Here is a 20,078-nt window from a genome sequence, read left to right as displayed (position 1 = left end):
CACATAGTAGATATTAAACAGTGCCTACTAATTCAAATTTTACTCCCTGTGTAGCTCACTGGCTCTCCACCCCTGTATTCAACCCACCTGAAATCACTCTCCCTGCTCTCCCACACTCCAGCAGAATAAACTGCCCTTTACATGTACAGTGTTTCTATTATGGCACTGTATTGAAGCTGCTTCCTCTACTAGATTCTTACTTCTGTCCTCACCACTTTATCACATGCAGCCGCTCAGAAAATGCTGGCTACATTGATGAAGTGCTTTCACACATTTATAAATACAGAGTTACCTTGTAGTACACCTCTGTGGTTTTCTTTGGACCAGGAGCTCCTCACGTGCAAGGCCATGTCTTACTCATCTTTATCTCCACTGTGGGCATGGTGCCTAACAGCTCCTAGCAAATAGTAGGTGCTCAGCAAACGTTTGCGTGGTTAAGCCCACCATTTCTCAGCACATGACTCGGTAGGAAAGGATTGGGAGAGTAATACGCGGGATTACTGACGGAGAAAAAGTTGTGAACTCATAACACAGTTCGTGGGCGTGATTAGTGTGGAAAACGGCAGTTTGCTGGGAAAGTAATTTAGTTCCCTCGGTTCAGGCTGGGAGGATTTTTCACAAGTGGCAAGGAGGAGGCTCACGTGAACCACATACAGGTGCTTCTCACTGAAACGCACAACAAATCTAGAGCCAAGTGTAATAACGAAACGAGCCCCAAGAAGTTTATTTAATGCCCAGGGGTCCTCAAGTGGTCACTGCCAGGCTCTAGCATCCTGTCCAGCAGGCCTTTCTCCTCCTTTCAAATCTTGCTGGGCGACTCCTGAAAAGCAAAAGTAGGAAAGAAACTAGGGGCTGAGGATGGAGGCCTGGACAGAGGGCATCTCTCCTGCTCTGGCACCCGGGAGTCTGCGAGGGCTTCGGAAGCGCAGTGTCTCACTGTCTCGCATCCCGGACCCGGACGCATCCTGCGGCAGCGGTAATCCTGGTCCTTCTGGGCTTCCATAGGTCGGAATAAACTTGGGAACCTTTCGACCCGGAAAGCTCAGTGTTTTAAAATTCAAATCACACCTGCCGACGCGAGAGCGAAACCCTTCAGGCCGACTCAATCCTAGCTGCTCGTTAACTAAAACCGCGAAGACAACACAGTCTCCAATCCAAACGCCAGGAGGCCCAACTCCGGAGCCGACGCCGGAAGCGCTGTACCTGACGTTACTTCCGTCGCGTTTCGGGGCGGTACCAAGATGGACTCTTCACGGGCCCGGCAACAGCTCCGTCGGCGATTCCTCCTCTTGCCGGACGCCGAGGCCCAGCTGGACAGCGAGAGTGACGCCAGGCCGGGTGAGGCGCGCACCAAGCCGCCCCGAGGTTCTCAGAGGCGAGGCGCTGGAAAATGGCCGGCCTCCAGCAGCCCCGGCCCAATCTGAAGGGACCGAGTTTCGGCTTTGCAAGTCGAATATTTAATGTCAGGGAAGATCTTTAGAATCGCGTAGTGCTGTGCATTGTCATCTCAGCTGCGCTTCAGAATTCTCTGGAGAGCTGATTTGACACCTGTTTGGAAATATCGATTAAAATTAAAAATACCCACCGGTTCTAAGTCTTAAGAATTTACCAGAAACATGCTTGTATCGCCTTGTACAATGATGTGCGCAGAGTGTTTCACCTCAGTATTGCTTGCAATAAGGAATCACTAGAAATACCTGTCTTGCCCGTCAGCAGAAAGCTGGTTAAGTAAATTTGGATGTATGTATACATGACACGCCAGGTCGATTTGCATGTACCAATGGGGATGATTTTAAAAAGGAAGTGCGGAACACTATGGTACACCGCCATTTGGGTACAAAACAGGTAACCTGTGATGTATGTTCACCTGTAGATGCATAGAATATGGAAGAATTCAGTAGAAATTGTAAGTGGTGGTTGCTTCTGGGGATTAGATCTGAGGTTAAGGATGGGAGTCAGATACCTCATTTTGGATGTTTGTATCCCATATGTTTTAAAACAGTGTCCATTTATTACCTTTTCAAAATAAACACGAAAAACCTGATGCCCAGGCATGATGATGTATACATTTTGAGGATATTCCAGAATATTATGAACATACTCCACAGTGTTTCCAATGGTCATCTAAAGGTCCAAAACCTTAGATGTGGACCATTCATTCTCACGTGAACATAGAGGGCATGTCAGAATCGTCGGAAAACTTTCTAGAAATCATCCATCTGACCCAACCCCCTCCACCCTTTCTTTTGGATTGCGTTCCAGACAGGAAAAATGACTTGTCCATCACCTGTCTAGATAGGGCTGTGCTGGAACTAGAGCTCTGGTGTGCCGTTTACACTTTTGAGCTGTGTTTAAAGTAATGAAAATATTTAGTTATAGGCTGGGCACGGTGGCTCACGCCTGTAATCCTAGCACTTTGAGAGGCCGAGGCGGCCTGATCACGAGGTCAGGAGTTCGAGACCAGCCTGGCCAAAGAGACCAGCCTGGCCAACATGGTGAAACCCCGTCTCTACTAAAAACACAAAAATTAGCCGGGCGTGGTGGCAGGCGCCTGTAATCCCAGCTACTCGGGAGGCTGAGGCAGGAGAATTGCTTGAACCCGGCAGGCGGTGGTTGCAGTGAGCCGAGATGGAACCATTCCACTCCAGCCTGGGCAACAGAGGGAGACTCCGACTCAAAATATATATATATATATATATATATAATTTAGTTATAAAAGTGTTCTTGAAAGACCACAAGTCCAGTTCATGCGCTACCATTTGCCTTTGGCATTTTTCCTAATCAGCAGGACTAATACCTTTCCTAGAAGAAATGTGAAACACATTAAAATTCTTACATTTCCAGGTGGCATTGTTATTTCCGAAAGACGATGAAAATGTAAATTTGATTTCAAAATATATTTAGAGGAAATAAATTGACTGTATTTGTTAGTGGGCTCTGATTATTTTTTGTAAATATAAACCTATCTCAAGGTTTTTTTTTTTTTTTTTTTTTTGTTTAGGGCCGAGTCTCACTCTGTCGCCCAGGGTGGAGTGCAGTGGCGCGATCTCAGCTCACTGCAGGCTCTGCCTCCCGGGTTTACGCGATTCTCCTGCCTCAGCCTCCCGAGTAGCTGGGACTACAGGCGCCTGCCACCTCTCCCGGCTAGTTTTTTGTATTTTTTAGTAGAGACGGGGTTTCACTGTGTTAGCCAGGATGGTCAAGGGTTTTACAGAAGAATTTGTTATCATGGGAGAGACTCTGGTTCTTAGCTCTAGGAAATGATTTTATTTGGCTTAAATTAAGTGTAATTTTTCCTCGCAAAATTATGGTAACTTAATAAGTTGAAATCTCCCTTTTTTGCAGAAACCTCCACAGCTGTTGAGAAAAAGGAGAAACCTCTTCCAAGACTTAATATCCATTCTGGATTCTGGATTTTGGCATCCATTGTTGTGACCTATTACGTTGACTTCTTTAAAACTCTTAAAGAAAACTTCCACACTAGCAGGTAAGAAAACTTTATTGCTTCATAAATTAAACGCATGTCTGATTTTTCGTGTTGTATTTTGTTAGTTGAATTCTTCAAACAGTAAGCACCTACCTACTCTCTGCCAGGCCCTGTGTTGGAGGTGCTGGTGATACGAAGATGAATATGAGATGGGGATCAAAGGGTACATATTTTTAGTTATAAGATGAATAAGGTCTGGGGATCTAATGTACATAGAGTATGGTGACTGTAGTTAATAATGCTGTATTGTATACTTGACATTTTGTAAGAGTAGGTCTTATGTCTTCCCCCTGTTCCCTGACCAGTGGTAACTGAGGTGATGAGTGTGATAATTAACTTGATTGTGGTAATCATTTCACAATGTGTGTGTATATATATATATATATATATATCAGGTCATCACATTGTACATCTTGAATATATAAAATTTTAATTTGTCCATTATACTTCGATAAAGATGGAAAAAATAAAACCAATGGGAGGGTGTGTGCTCTGGGCATACACAGTAGAGTGGAAGAGAACTGGAAGTTATTTGTGTGCAAATAAATATGTTGTAGGATGAGGAAGGTAAGAAATTTAAGAAGGACCTAATCCATTTGGGGAAAAAAGGAGGGAGAAAGAGTGACTGAAGGTCTTCGTGAAGACCAAGTACAAGAGTACTGGGAGGAAGGATTGAGAACTGTGGCCGGTGAGAACCGGGTCTCAAGGTTGGTTTTAGAGGGTACTTACAGCTGACAAGGTAACTACGGGGTGTGACTGTGTTGGAGTGGAGGTGAAGGTCAGCAGTGGGAGAAGTGCGAGCTTTGTGGCCAGGCCAGATGTACGATAGTTCCTTGTTCACAGGGACTGAGATCCCTTCAGTATAGTCTCCAGAACTGACATGGAGGAGAGGGTTGGAATCATATCCTAGGGTCCTTACTGCACATTGGAGAGTGATGTGGAGACCCTCAGATAATAAATGGAAAGGAGAGGTATGTTGGTGAGCAGCAGAGCTGGCATTGAGAGGGCTGGTGTGCTTAGGGTCAAGAGTAGTAATTTGGAAGTACCAGTGGGGTTAGGAAGATGCAGACAGGACTGTGGTCCCCTAGTATCACGGCAGGACACATGATTTCTCCTTGCGGCCTTCAGGAGGAGCAGTGATTTCTGGCCGGCGAGACTGTCGAGCCACGTGGAACAAGCCCTCAGGGGAAAGTAGGCAGAGGGGAGTTTATTTAAACTGTCCTCTACTTTGTAGGAGAGAAACTTTCCCTAAACACTCCCATCTTCTCCCCTTCCGTGTCACTCACTCCTTTGTGGGAGGTGGCGTGACTGACTGAGTGTGTGATGAAGAATTGGACGAAGGTAGCTCAGCACCTTCTCCTGCACGTCAGCTGCCCGTAGGAAGTGCAGAGTCTGGTCTGCCTTCCCACGGTGTCATTTCACGGGGGCAGCCCCCACAGGAAAAGGTCTCTAGGTTTTCATTTTGACCTGGAACCCAGTGGGTAAGCCTGCCTGTTTCTGGGTCTCAGAGATCTGGTATTAGGAAGTGGTTTGTCACCACTCACCAAAGCCGTATTCTTCCCACCGCTCCATCAGTATAACAGACATTTAATCTTCATCAGCTTGACTCAGTCATCTGTCTTAGAATGTGGGCTGGGAAAAGAGGGATGGATACTTTATTTTTATTTTGAGACAGGGTCTCGCTGCACTGTCACCCAGGCTGGAGTGTAGTGGTGCGATCATGGCTTACTGCCTTGACTTCCTAGGCTCAAGTGATCCTCCCACCTCAACCTCCCAAGTAGCTAGGATTATAGGCGCACACCACCATGCCTGGCTAATTTGGTTTATTTTTTATAGAGACAAGGTCTCTTCATGTTGTCTAGGCTGGTCTCAAACTATTGGGCTCAAGTGATCCTCCTACCTTGACTTCCTAAAGTACTGGGATTACAGGTGTGAGCCACTGCACCTGCCTGGAGGGGAGGGATACTTTAATCACCACCGACAGCAGCTGCTCTTTCCTTCATCAGAGACTTTATGGAACCTGAGACGTGTTTGACTGTGGGTGCCAAACACATGGAAGGTGCATTTCTAGCTCTCCAACAGCTCATTTTAGGCTGCAGCAGACAAGTTACCAGGCCTCTTGTGTGCTCTGTAAGTGTAGGCGCAAGATATTATGGGAGCGTCTAGGAGGGGTACACCTAGTCCAGGTCAGCCTCAGGACTGAGATCTTTTTGAGGTTTTAGGAGATGTGAGTTAACTTCTCTATTTGTGTCCTTTTATTGGGTATTTCTGGTAGTTTAAAGAAATGGCAGAGTAAGAAATGATCACACATAAGATGTTTGGGGGCAACTGCAGTGAAGTGGAGTGCCCAGGACCACACAGCTGCTGTGTGGCGAAGCCGGGACGCAGACGATGGGACCAGGGCTGTGGGGGTTGGAAAAAAAAAGTAGAAGTCATAGATCTGTCCTCAACAAGGTGTCATCTTTGAGAGCAAAAGGCATAAATGCATTCCCAAAGGCTGAAGATTTTGAGTCGCATTGTTTTCTTGGGAAGGACTCATTAAGGGGTGGTGGAGGGTATTGAGCAGCCATGAAATGAGAGGGCGGCACAAAAGACAGTGCTGGCTGAGTTCTGCTTTTGGAAAATGGCTAAAATGGCTTATTCCTCTGACACCTGAGGTGATTTCTTTTTCCCCTGGCTGTAGCCTAAGTTTAGAAGCTTGAGGCCTTAAGGTTCTTTATATTGTTCAAAGATAGAAGAGCAGGTCTGTATTAAAAACTGAAAAACACTGTGATGCTATAGAAATCACGGTTTAAAAAACTCTGCTTGTGTGCATGAAGATCAGCTGTGGACTTAAAAGCAGAAAGCAAAATTAAAATCCCAGATGCTCAGGCCCAGAATTTTGGAAACTGGGGACTAGGTAGTTTCTCTTAGAAAGGTGCTAGGTGACTGTGATATAAAGCCAGGGCCGAGGACCACTGACCGATAGTATTATATTTTGTTCAGGCAGTTTAAAAATTTTTCTTAGGCCGGGCACGGTGGCTCACGCCTGTAATCCCAGCACTTTGGGAGGCCTAGGTGGGTGGATCACCTGAGATCAGGAGTTCAAGACCATCCTGGCCAACATGGTGAAACCCCATCTCTACTAAAAATACAAAAATTAGCTTGGCATGGTGGCAGGCACCCGTAATCTCAGCTACTCAGGAGGCTGAGGCAGGAGAATCGCTTGAACCCGGGAGGTGGAGGTTGCAGTGAGCCAAGATTGTGCCATTGCATTCCAGACTGGGCGACAACAGCAAGACTCTGTCTCAAAAAAAAAAAAAAAAATTTCTTATGTCCTTTACCAGTATGTGCTTTTCAGGCTTTTATCATCACCCCTAAGGAGTCTTTTTAGACATTTTTTTTCTAATCATCCCTGTGGAATGTGGAGTTAGATAAACTATGTATTCACTTATATACTGCATACATATCTGTGCTTTATACATACAATTAGAGCCAGATTTTTTTCTTCACTTTGGGGGCAATACTCCCCACAGTGAGACAGCACGCTCTAGCAGAAGAGAGGTCTTTGAAGACTCCTAAAGATGAACTTGGACATTTTTTCCTCATAGATATAACTTGAGTGATGGCCGGGCACAGTGGCTGATGCCTGTAATCCCAGCACTTTGGGAGGCTGAGACAGGTGGATCACTTGAGGTCAGGAGTTCGAGACCAGCCTGGCCAACATGGACATGATGAAACCCCATCTCTACTAAAAATACAAAAATGAGCTGGGCGTGGTGGCCGGCACCTATAATTCCAGCTACTCGGGAGGCTGAGACAGGAGAATTGGTGAACCCGGGAGGCGGAGGTTGCAGTGAGCTGAGATTGCGGCACCACACTCCAGCCTGGGCAACAGAGCGAGACTCTGTCTCAAAAATAAATAAATGAAAATAAAAATAACATGAGTGGAATAATAATGATTATGATTGAGGGTGAGCTGTGAGGAGCACTTTGCTGACTACTTGATTTAATTCTTACAGCTATTCTGAGTTAAGTACTGTCAATATTTCTGAAACACACAGAGGTTAGGTAATTTGCCTAGGGTCACAAAACTAGTTTTGCTCAAGTTAAGATTCAAAACCATATAGACAGATTTCAGAGGCTGTGCTCTTAACCTCTTCACTCTACCGCCTCTCATGACTCCGAATCTCAGAATTGCATCGTCATAAAAAGCCTTCATGGAATCTGGAACCTTGCCATTGGAAGCTCACTTTGTGCCTTTGTAACTTAACAGTTATAGCCATCTGTTGTCCCTCTCTCTTCCACATGGACTGTCAGGCTTTTCCCATAGTGAAGCAGATGATGATGGGATATTGGATTGAGTTGGGAGAATGGGAAAGGGACTTCAGTCCCCAAGTCCAGCTGGGGAGGAGGGAAGGGGTTGTCCAGGTTGCCTCACACTGGCTGAATCAGATCACAGGTAGAATTGGAAGGGAGTCAAAGGCATTGGCATTGAGGGTGAGGTGGTGGGTAGAAGATATTTTGAAAATGGGAGAATTTCATTTAGGAATCTTTTATGAGAGAAAATTTGAATTACCAAGTCCACTTAACTTGGAGGAATGAAGTTTCCCAGTGATAAACTTCTTTAATCCTGTCACACTCAAAACTTCAGAAACAACCAGAAAGCCACTGTCTTCCTTGTATTTTTATTTATTTTATTTTATTTTATTTCATGGAGACAGAGTTTCACTCTTGTTGCCCAGGCACTCCAGGCTGGAGTGCAGTGGCGCCATCTCAGCTCACTGCAACCCCTGCCTCCTGGGTTCAAGCGATTCTCCTGCCTCATCCTCCCAAGAAACTGGAATTACAGGCATGCACCACCATGCTTGGCTAATTTTGTATTTTCAGTAGAGATGGGGTTTCTCCATGTTGGTCAGGCTGGTCTTGAACTCCTGACGTCAGGTGATCCGCCTACCTCGGCCTCCCAAAGTATTGGGATTACAGACGTGAGCCACTGCTCCCAGCCTCTTCCTTGTATTTTTAAAGAAAATGCATTGTCGTAACCAGACTTTTCCCTTGGTTGGTTGGCTGATGAGAGTGTATGTGTAAATGCATGTTTTTCAGGTCTGTCTTTTCATTCTTTCCTGAGTTGTGTGTCTCTTTTTCTGACCCCCATCTCCCATAGATTGAGACTTTCTGAAAGTCTGGATTGTTTAAATATGGCTTTCTCTGCATCACTTGATATTCTTAGAAGTAGTGTTTTTTTTTTTTTTTTTTTTGAGATGGAGTCTTACTCTGTCGCCTGGGCTAGAGCGCAGTGATGTGACCTCGGCTCACTGCAACCTCCGCCTCCTGGGTTCAAGCGATTCTCCTGCCTCAGCCTCCCGAGTAGTTGGGACTATAGGCATGTGCCACCACAGCTGACTAAGTTTTTATTTTAACGGGGTTTCACCGTGTTGGCCAGACTGGTCTTGAACTCCTGATCTCAGGTGACCCACCAGCCTCGGCCTCCCAAAGTGCTGGGATTACAGGAATGCCACCGTGCCTGGCCTCTTAGAAGTAGATTTTTAAGCTGTTAATGAAAACTTTTAAAGATACCCGATGATTCATTAAGTGCTGTCAGCCCTCTTATTGTTTTTATCTCCACAGCTGGTTTCTCTGTGGCAGTGCCTTGTTGCTTGTCAGCTTATCAATTGCGTTTTACTGCATAGTCTACCTGGAATGGTATTGTGGAATTGGAGAATATGATGTCAGGTATCCAGCCTTGATACCTATTACCACTGCCTCCTTTATTGCAGCAGGAATTTGGTAAGTTAACTTTGAAATGACTAACAGGAATGAACAACAAATTTTTTTTTATCAGATAGTGATATACTTGGTCCAAACTTTGAAAGAAAAAAGGTATAACAGAAAAGTAGTCTCCTGGTCATTCATGCTCTCTGGTTCCCTTTTCATTAGTATCTCTTTCTCCTTCTATTTATGGATCTAGTTATTTAAAGCACAGATGGTGACATTCTGTACATATTTGGCATTTTGCTTTTTAAATGTATTTGACATTCAATACATATAGAAAAGTGGAAAAACTAAAATGAATGAATCAGTGAATGAATTCACATGAAGTGAGTATTGGTGTAAATTGAGCCAGCACAGTGGGAACCCCCTTCATTCTCCCTCACAGTTCCTACACCTTCCCTCCTGCCACAGGTAAATACTGCCCTGACCTTCATGGTAACTACTTGCTTTGCTTCCATTAGGTATTCTATTTTGTTTCATCTACGCTTTTGAACTTCATAGAAATGGATTGGCACAGGGTGTATTCCTTCACATTGAGCTGGCTGTGTGCAGCATTATGTGCAATTCTTTCATATTGTCGCCCGGAACAGTGACTCATCTTCATTGCCCTTTCGCATTCCATTGTTTAATTGAATCCCAGTTTCTCTTTTCCATTGTTGATTGTGTTTAGATTTTTTTCAATTTGGGGTTACTATAAGGGATGCTATAAAGAGCATTCTTGTATATGGCTCTTGTAGCACAGTGAACACATTTCAGTTGGGTACCCAACTGAAGTTGGTGTGTGTGTATATGTGTGTGTATATATATATATGTACCCCAAGGGGTAAAGTTGTTGACTTCAGTAAATCATGCCAAACCGCTTTCCAAAGTGGTTGTTCGTCTTTTTTTTCCTTTTATTTTTCAATGGATTCTTATAGTTTAGGATTCTTCCATAATGGTACTTATAGATGTTTCTCATTCTTTTAAGCAGTTGCATAGTTTTCACAGCATGGACATTATCATGATTTATTTAACCTGTCTTCTGTTGTTGGACTTAATTATATTTATACTCAAACAATGCCACAATGAATAACCTTCTTCATAAGATAATTAAGTGCTCAATGAAAAATACAAGGTTTTTTTGGGTTTGTTTATAAAAGTAATACTTGCTCACTGAGGAAAGAAAATCTGTAAATTACAGAAAAACACAAAGGAAATACATCCTATGATCCAACCAGAAAGAAAACTAGTTTTCCTATGTTGTGTGTAGCTCTTTAGTTTTTTCTTTCTTTATAGCAATTGGATTTTTTTTTTTTTTGGGAGGGAGACAGGGTCTCACTCTAGCACCCAGGCCAGAGTGCAGTGGTGTGATCACAGCTCACTGCAGCCTTGACTTTGCAGGCTTAAGTGATCCTCCTACCTCACTCAGCCTCCTGAGTAGTTGGGACCATAGGCACATACCTCCACACCTGGCTCTGTTTTGTATTTTTTGTAGAGATGGGGTTTCGCCATGCTGCTCAGGCTCGTCTCAAACTCCTGGCCTTAAGCCATCTGCTTGTGTCGGCCTCCCAAAGTGCTGGGATTACAGGCGTGCACCGTGACCACCCCCAGCCTAACTGAATTTTTATTTTGGAAGAACCACATACCTTTATACATATTCAGTTTAAATATATTCTTTCTATGACTCACTTTCTGTAGTTGAAGTTCAAAGTTGTTTGACAGTGTGATATGGTTATTGTTAACCTTTTTAGTGATGTGGGGGCATACAGATATGTTGTTTTACTTTTTCCCATAAGGCTAAGGTCATCTCCAGAAACACTGATTTTTTAGTGTGATTATGGTTATTTAATACTCACACTTATCAAAATATTATATATTAAAACCAATGACTATCTGAACTTAATTGAATATAGTTTTCCCTATTCTGTTCTTAGAAATTTCAGTCATTAAAAATCATTTATACTTAGAAAGTTTTTAATTTTACTTTGATGACAGGAATAGTGTTTTTCTCAATGAAAGATATAATAGCAGCTTATAAATGATAACTGTTTTCATTCTGTTTTTAAGAGAAAATACTTTGGTATTTTTTACCATGATAATTTAGTGTGTGGTTTCATAAAAACGGGCTGTAGCCATTTAAATTCTTGTTCAGGTGCAGAAACTAAGAGACTTCAGTTTCTATTAAGCCATGTCAACTCCTATTAGGAGACCTTTAGTGGTTTCAGTTCCAAGGCCTTCTTGAAGAAACTGTGATAATTGTGTAAGTATATCTAGAGTTTTCCTTTTCAGCATTGGCTAAGTCACATAACTGAGAATTATGATACATAGAGACAGTTGCTGACTGGATGAACTTTTCCACATTGAACTCTTTAAATCTAGATTCTAGAGTAAAATATATTGATGCATATCAGAGTCGTCAACTGTTTTATTTGTTGTTTTTTCAGCTTCAACATTGCTCTATGGCATGTGTGGTCATTTTTCACTCCGTTGTTGTTGTTTACCCAGTTTATGGGGGTTGTAATGTTTATCATACTTCTTGGATGATTTCTGAAGGTAAGATATCTGGTATGGTTTTTCTAAAAATGAACTCGTTTGAAAAATGTCTTTTATGACAATTTTGTTGTCCACACTAGAATTATCCGTCCATTGACCTCTGAGATAGAAGGGATTGATACTCTTTTTTTTTTTTTTTTTTTTTTTGTAGACAGGGTCTCACTCTGTTGTCCAGGCTGGAGTATAGTGGCATGATCACAGCTCACCGCAGCCTTGACCACCTGGGGGCTCAAGCAATCCTCCCACCTCAGCTTCCCAAGTAGCTGGTATTACAAACATGTGCTACCATGCTTGGCTAAGTTTTAAAAAACGTTCTGTAGAGACAGAGTCTCCCTATGTTGCCCAGGCTGGCGGGGTGGGGGACTGAGACTCCTTCTTTTGAAAAAGTTGGTTCTAAGTTACTACTTTTTAGACAAGGTACACTGCCTTGCAAAGACCTCATAAAGACAGGATTTGCACCTTCCAATTTAGTTAAATTCACACATTAGACCATTTTATGTTGAGATCATATTAATTTCTGTCAACTTACATTCAATGACTGTTGGCTAGATCATTCTTAAGACATGGGAATACAGGAAGAATGGACAATTTTACCCAATTGGGAAAAAAAAATCTGCCATCTTCTTACTATCCTGACTTCCTCATAAAAATGTGTTGGATGACACAATCAGCTTTGGTTTGGTGTTATTTATAGAATTTCTGCCTCCCCACAGATCACCCCATCCTGAGATCTGCTGCCTTACACAGTGGAGGCTGTTTTCTGAGTGTCAGATAACTCTGTTATTACATAAGTGTATACTGAGAATGCTCACTCCAGATGCCTAGGGGCATGGTGAAAAGGACAAAGTGCCTCCTGTCAGGTCACTTACATCAGAACTTGCAGAAAATCTGCTTTTTACAGCAGTTGACAGGTGTGGAAACTGAGGCCTATGGAAATGAAAGTTAATACACTAAATTTTCAAGATGTTAATGAAAAACAGACATTTCTGCCAACAGCATGCTCTCTATGGGATTTAAAGGAAGGTCAGTGGTAACCGTGTACAGAAGAAATGGACACAGTCTCATTGTTAGCAGTCTGAAAATAGTTGCTAGCACCTCCATGCCCGTTCCAATGTCTCCAGCCTCCTTCATGCACCTTGCTGTGTCTTGGGATCACTGGGAGCCCTCACTGGAGGCCCTTCATTCCTATACACTTGTGCCACAAGCGGCTCTGGGCCTGGAGGAATCCTACACATCTCAGAACACTTCCTCACCTGACCCTGTCAGCCATCTCTCTCCTCATGTTCTCAGCCCCTTCTTTGGCTCTTCAGTTTTGAGTTTTTACAGATGTTTGGGAGGTCTTACTCTGACATGAATTTATAATTGGTAATGGAGACTCAGACAGTGTTGTAGATCACAGAGTGAACTATGGTTTTTAGTGTTAAATGCAATAGCTTAAGATAGAATGTTTTCCTTGGTACATAAATGCTGGTTTTCTTTCAGATTTAAGGACATCTTCTTTTTTTTTTTTTTTTTTTTTTTTTTGAAGAGACAGGGTCTTCTGTGTTCCCAGGCTGGCTTTGAACTCCTGGGATCAAGCGATCCTCCTGCCTCACCCTTCAAAGTAGTTGGGACTACAGGCCCACGCCACCGTGCCTGGCTGGACATGTAAATTTGAAGTGAATGGTTAAACATCCAGCTAGCTGAAAGTATGGCAGACCCTAACAGAAAAGCTACAGTGTGTTTTTGCAACTATGAAGTGAATGGTTTCCTGGGAAAAATTGTGACTTTGTATAACTGTTGTTGAAGTCAGAATAAATTATATTTCACTTGCATATTCTTAAATTATTAAAATTTTCAGAAGTCAGTGATATAGGAATACTATTTTGCAATGTTAATCCATTTGAATATTTGGAGAAGGTGGTTTCATTATAGGTGCATAATGCACTCTTAATATTTTGAACAAATAGTTCACTCTTCCATTTAAGGGATAGCAGTTCCTTATATAAAATGACTGGATGTGTATAAAGGAATTATGTTGTCATGTGCCTTTAACCAGCTTTAGTAATTACTATCATCTCGTATTTATGATAGTTTTATTAGGTACAGGACCAAATGAAAGTATTTTACGTTTTCCCATCACTTTAGATTTTATCATTGTGTAAATTACTGGGTTTTTAGCATTTCCTAATGTGAAGTTTTAATCATTTTTAAGCATACATATTTTTTTCTGTACCATTTAAATAAAATATTTTTATAACTTTCTTGTGAGTTTTGTTCATGCAAACTTTGGAATAACTTCTGGTTTTTAGCTATTAGCACTTTGAATTAACTATATAAATAACAAGGGCTAACTCTGTTCCTCAAAGACTTTATAAAGACAGTATTTGCACTTTCAAATGCCATATGTCTGCATTTAATCTAAACAGCATAAGCATTGTGACAGAAGGTACCTCATGTTGATTGTTTTCTCTGTAAGGTGACTTCTAATAATGACTTGACTTAATCACCACTTGTGTGTGTGTCTGGTTCAGATCATACCCTGCCATTTACTAGCTGCAAGACCTTCAGCAGTATAGGTTTAGTATCCCTAATTTCAAAATCTGAAACTTTTTGGTTGCTGACATGACACTCAAAGGAAATGCTCATTGGAGCATTTCAGGTTTTGGAATATAATGCAAATATTCCAAAATCTAAAACACTTCTGGTCCCAAGCATTTCAGAGAAGTGGTAGTCAGCCTATAATCTTTTTTCAGCTGTGAAGTGGGAATAATATCTGTCTTATTGTGGATTGTGGGTAATAGTAATAATGTTTGTAAAACACCAATTACAGTGCCTGACACACAGTAGGTGTCCACTCAATAAATGGTAATGGAGAGGGAAAGAAAAGGGAAGCAGAATCGAGGATCAGGAATATCACATCAGGTTATGATATTTGCAAAAGGGAAAGTCAGGCATGATGAGTAGACAGAAGCAAACCCAGGTTGTGGTCATGGGTATGTGAAGGTGTGGCGAGAGTGTCATTTAAAATAGGGAGCAAGGCCAGGCGAAGGCCATAATCAGGCAGCTGAGTCAGGCAGTGATGTGAGGGTTCAGCATAACTGAGGCTGCAGCTCTGGAAGGTAGGGCATTTGGATCAGATCCCCTGGAGGGAGCTTGGGTGAAGAGTGCCCCAGTGTCAGCCTTCACACATTTTATATCTGTCTTTTATTTATTTATTTATTTTTCTTGAAGAGTATGCTTACAACATGGATAGAAATCTAAGGCTGGGATGTGTTTAAAACAATTAGTTAAAATCTAGTTTCCCAAGTGCTAGTAACTGGCCAATTAGGATGGTATGAAGATTATCCTATTACTTAAAAAGAGACTTTTTGAGACAGAGTCTTTAACTTGTCATAACATGTCTGAACAGTATCTAGTTTGAGACACTAAGATGGATAAGACATCAGTTTGGAAAGAGACCACATCAGTGCAACATGAATTCTGCTAAAATCGAAGCAAGAACAAACATCAATTTATTGTGAAGCTTGGGTGAAAAAACGGTGAAATCATTAATGCTTCACGAAAAGTTTATGGGAACAATGCCCCAAAGAAATCAACAACTTACAAATGAATAACTTGTTTTGAGAAGGTATCAGATGATGTTGAAGAGGAAGCCCTCAGTGAGAGACCTTACACACGAATCTTTGAGGAAAAAATTAATCTTGTTTATGCCCTAATCAAAGAGGACTGATGATTAACAGCAGTTAACAACAGCAGAAACAATAACCAGTGTCATAGACACTGAACACTTGGTTCAGGTTACACAATTCTGACTGAAAGCAAACTTTCCCACTTGATGGGCACCAAAACTGTTGTGCCCAGATCAACTGCAAACAACAGCAGAGCTTTCAATGGAAATTTTAAACAACTGGGACCAAAATCCTGAAGCATTTGTTAAAATAATTTGCAACAGGATGTGAAACATGGATTTCCTAGTACTATTCCTGAAGACAAAGCACAATCAAAGCAATGGCTACCAAGAAGTGGAAGTGCGCCACTCAAAGCAAAAGCAGACCAGTCAAGAGCACAGGTCATGGCAACAGTATTTTGGGGCTCAAGACACTTTGCTTGTTGACTTTCAGGAGGACCAAAGAATGGTAGCATCTGCTTATTATGAGAGGGTTTTGAGAAAGCCAAAACTTTAGCAGAAAATTCTTGGGAAAGCTTCGGCAGAGTCCTCCTCCACCACGACAATGCTTCTGCTTATTCCCGTCATCAAGGGCAATTTTGGGAGAATTTTGGTGGGAAATCATTACAGTCCCAATTTGGCTCCTCCTAACTTCTTTTTGTTTCCTAATCTTAAAAATTCTGTAAAGGGTACCCTTTTATCTTCAGTTAATGTGTAAAAGACTGCATTGATATGGTTAAATTCTCAGGACCTTCAGTTCCTTAGGCATGGGCTAAATGGCTGTGTCATGACTTACAGAAGTGTGTTGAACTTGATGGATCTTATGTTGAGAAATAAAGTTTGTATTATTATTTTTAATTCATTTTTCTCCAAATTTTGAAGTCCGAGGGTACATGTGGAATGGCTAGATTGAGTTCATTAATATATGCATTACTTTGCATAGTTATTTTTTGTGGTGAGATTTCTTAAAATCTACTCTCTTCACAATTTTTAAAATGCTATAAATTGTTATTAACTATAGTTACTATGTGTACAATAGGTCTCTTGAACTTACTCTTCTTAATTGAAATTTGGTACCCTTTGACAAATATCTCCCAACCCCCCAATTCCCCCTGCTGCCCAGCCCCTGGTAGCCACTATTCTACTCTCTACCTATATGACCTCAGCTTTTTTAGATTCTATATATAAATGAGATCATGTGGCATTTGTCTTTCTGTGCTTGGCTTATGTCACTTAACATAGTATCTTCCAGGTTCATATCCATATTGTTGCAAATGTCAGGATTTCCTTTTTTTTTTTTTTTTTTCTTTTTTTGAGACAGGGTCTGGCTCTGTCACCAAGGCTGGAGTGCAGTGGCACAATCTCAGCTCACTGAAACCTGGACCTCCCAGGCTCTAATGATCCTCCTACCTCAGCCTCCCAAGTAGCTGGGACTACAGGTGCGCACCACTGGGTCTGGCTAATATATATATATATTTTTTTTTGACACAGAGTTTCACTCTTGTTGCCCAGGCTGGAGTGCAGTGGCGCGATCTCGGCTCACCCGCAACTTCTGCCTCCCGGGTTCAAGTGATTCTCCTGCCTCAGCCTCCTGAGTAGTTGGGATTATAGGCATTTTTACTAGAGATGAGGTTTCTCCATGTTGGTCAGGCAGGTCTCAAACTCCCGACCTCAGGTGATCCACCTGCCTCGGCCTCCCAAAGTGCTGGGACTACAGGCGTGAGCCACCACGCTCAGGCTTTTTTGTTTTTTTGTTTTTTGTTTTTTTCTGTAGAGTTGAAGTTTTGCCATGTTGCCTAGCTGGTCTTGAACTCCTGGGCCCAAGTGGTCCACCCACCATGGCCTCCCAAAGTATTGGGATTACAAGCGTGAGCCATTGTGCCTGGCCATTTCCTTCCTTTGAAGGCTGAATGAATAGTACTCTGTTCTGTATGTATACAACGTGTATACATACACACATTTTCTTTGTTCATTCGTCCATTGATGGATGCATAGGTTAATTGCATATCTTGACTATCATTTGTGTGTTATGGCTTGAATTTTCTCTCACCAGAAGATCTGTTGAAATCCTAACCCCTGGTCCTCTGATTGTGGCCCTATTTGGAAATGGAATCTTTGTAAATTTAATTAAGTTGTAAATTACAATGAAGTCATACTGGAGTAGGGTGGGCCCTTAACCCATTATGACTGGTGTCTTTATAAGAAGAGGAAAAGAGACACAGATACAGAGGAAAGATGGTTAAATGACAACAGAGGCAAAGATTGGAGTGATACAGCCACAAGGCAACGAATGCTAAGGGTTGCCAGCAACCAGCAGAAACTGGAAGAGGCCAGCGCTACTGGAGCCTTCAGAGGGAACTTGGCTCTTCTGACATCTAGATTTTGAACTTCTGGCCTCCCAAACTGAGAGAATAAATTTTCATTGTTTTAAAGCCACCCAGTTAGTGGCACTTTGTTACACCCATCCTAAGAAATGAATACACTTGGCTGTGCTTGGTGGCTCACGCCTGTAATCCCAGGACTTTAGGAGGCTGAGGTGGGTGGATCACGAGGTCAGGAGTTCGAGACCAGCCTGGCCAACATGGTGAAACCCCCATCTCTACTAAAAGTACAAAAAATTAGCCAGGCATGGTGGTGTGCACCTGTAATCCCAGCTACTTGGGAAACTGAGGCAGGAGAATCACTTGAACCCAGGAGGCAGAGGTTGCAGTGAGCCATGATCACACCACTGCACTCCAGCCTAGGCGATAGAGTAAGACGCTGTCTCAAAAAAAAAAAAAAAAAAAAAAAGAAAGAAAGAAAAGAAACAGATACACTAACTCTTTTGTTCTTAAAAATACTGGGATTACATAGCTACCACCAAAGGTGACTGGGGGCAAAATGTTCTAATTGCCCCTTGAGACCTTCTATTATCTCTGGTAGCTGAGTGTGCTAGGGGGCCTCTGGCCTTGTGAAATCCCATCATCTTCACTGGAAGAAGGGAGCTCATGCGATCTTTAAAAAGTCAGGAAACAACAGGTGCTGGAGAGGATGTGGAGAAATAGGAACGCTTTTACACTGTTGGTGGGACTGTAAACTAATTCAACCATTGTGGAAGACAGTGTAGCAATTCCTCAAGGATCTAGAACTAGAAATTACCATTTGATCCAGCGATCTCATTACTGGATATATACCTAAAGGATTATAAATCATGCTACTATAAAGACACCTGCACATGTATGATTATTGCAGTACTATTCACAATAGCAAAGACTTGGAACCAACCCAAATGTCCATCAATGATAGACTGGATTAAGAAAATGTGGCACATATACACCATGGAATACTATGCAGCCATTAAAGAGGATGAGTTCATGTCCTTTGTAGGGCCATGGATGAAGCTGGAAACCATCATTCTGAGCAAACTATCGCAAGGACAGAAAACCAAACACCGCATGTTCTCACTCATAGGTGGGAATTGAACAATGAGATCACTTGGACACAGGGTGGGGAACATCACACACTGGGGCCCCTTGTGGGGTACGGGGACAGGGGAGGGATAGCATTAAGAGAAATACCTAATGTAGATGACGAGTTACTGGGTGCAGCACACCAACATGGCACATGTATACATGCGTAACAAACCTGCACGTTGTGCACATGTACCCTAGAACTTAAAGTATTTAAAAAAAATAAAGAAGGGAGCCCATGTCTGAGGGCAGCATGTCTGCCTGTCCATCTGCGTGGTACTGAATCATCACTGGGGGGCAGGTGCCTGGTCAGGACGTTTCCAGCTTTTACACTGATTGAGCCATGCCACACAGTTCTCAGGACACAGTGTGGGCAGGGGTAAGATGCGCCAAATGTGGTGAAAACAGAAGGCCTGGGTGCTACCAGAGCATCATATCTGACCCCTTGTATCTGCCCACCACAGAGCAGGGGTCAGTCATAAGAAATTGGGGGCCCCGTGTGGCTCAGATTTTTTAAAAAATATCTCACCGGTGGAAGGCAGAACACAGTGTGGGTAAATCTCTGATTTATTTATTTATTTATTTATTTATTTATTTATTTAGATGGAGTCTCGCTCTGTCATCCAGGCTGTAGTCCAGTGGCACAATCTTGGCTCACTGCAACCTCTGCCTCCTGGGTTCAAGCGATTCTCCTGCCTCAGCCTCCCAAGTAGCTGGGAGTACAGACGCGCATCACCACACTGGCTATTTTTTGTATTTTTAGTAGAGATGGGGTTTCACCATGTTGGCCAGGCTAATCTCGAACTCCTGACTTCAGGTGATCTGCCTCGACCTCCCAAAGTGCTAGGATTATAGGGTCTCAGTTAGTTTTAACATTGTCTTGAGATTACAATAAAGGGGGCTGACTTTAGCCTCCAGAAACTTTCATTTCATTGCATCTTAAAAAAAAATGCAGGCCAGGCACGGTGGCTCACGCCTGTAATCACAGAACTTTGGGAGGCCAAGGCAGGTGCATCATGAGGTCAGGAGTTGAGACCAGCCTAGCCAGCATGGTGAAACCCCATCTCTACTAAAAATACAGAAATTAGCCAGGCATGGTCGCAGATGCCTGTAATCCCGGCTACTCGGGAGGCTGAGGCAGGAGAATCGCTTGAACTTGGAAGGCAGAGGTTGTAGTGAGCCGAGATTGTGCCACTGCACTCCAGCC

General features: G+C 42.6%; 1 protein-coding gene across 4 annotated transcripts; it reads left to right on the top strand.

Moving 5' to 3' along the window:
- Positions 1-220: 220 nt before the first annotated feature.
- Positions 221-16,196, top strand: TMEM128 (transmembrane protein 128). 4 transcript variants are annotated; one of them, XM_023206907.3, is made up of 5 exons: positions 221-1,338; positions 3,346-3,487; positions 9,098-9,256; positions 11,665-11,773; positions 15,165-16,196. In XM_023206907.3, the coding sequence occupies exons 1-4, from the start codon at positions 1,242-1,244 to the stop codon at positions 11,762-11,764; spliced, it is 498 nt and encodes a 165-aa protein (XP_023062675.2). In that variant the 5' UTR covers positions 221-1,241; the 3' UTR covers positions 11,765-11,773; positions 15,165-16,196. The 4 variants fall into 4 exon arrangements, with proteins under 4 accessions (XP_023062675.2, XP_023062673.2, XP_023062674.2 ...); XM_023206905.3 differs by lacking the exon at positions 15,165-16,196 and adding an exon at positions 13,302-14,016 and having other exon boundaries at positions 222-1,338; XM_023206906.3 differs by lacking the exon at positions 15,165-16,196 and adding an exon at positions 11,925-11,974 and having other exon boundaries at positions 222-1,338.
- Positions 16,197-20,078: the final 3,882 nt, after the last annotated feature.

Source organism: Piliocolobus tephrosceles, chromosome 3 (genome assembly GCF_002776525.5).
Source record: "Piliocolobus tephrosceles isolate RC106 chromosome 3, ASM277652v3, whole genome shotgun sequence".
Lineage (NCBI taxonomy): Eukaryota > Metazoa > Chordata > Mammalia > Primates > Cercopithecidae > Piliocolobus > Piliocolobus tephrosceles.
The sequence above is the reverse complement of the archived record's forward strand: the minus strand, read 5'-3'. Positions and strand labels throughout refer to the sequence as shown.

Coding starts and splice junctions, on each gene's coding strand:
- TMEM128 (XM_023206907.3), top strand. CDS start 1,242: ATGGACTCTTCACGGGCCCGGCAACAGCTCCGTCGGCGATTCCTCCTC. Junction 1,339..3,345: donor CGAGAGTGACGCCAGGCCGG/GTGAGGCGCGCA, acceptor CCTTTTTTGCAG/AAACCTCCACAGCTGTTGAG. Junction 9,257..11,664: donor TTTATTGCAGCAGGAATTTG/GTAAGTTAACTT, acceptor TTGTTTTTTCAG/CTTCAACATTGCTCTATGGC.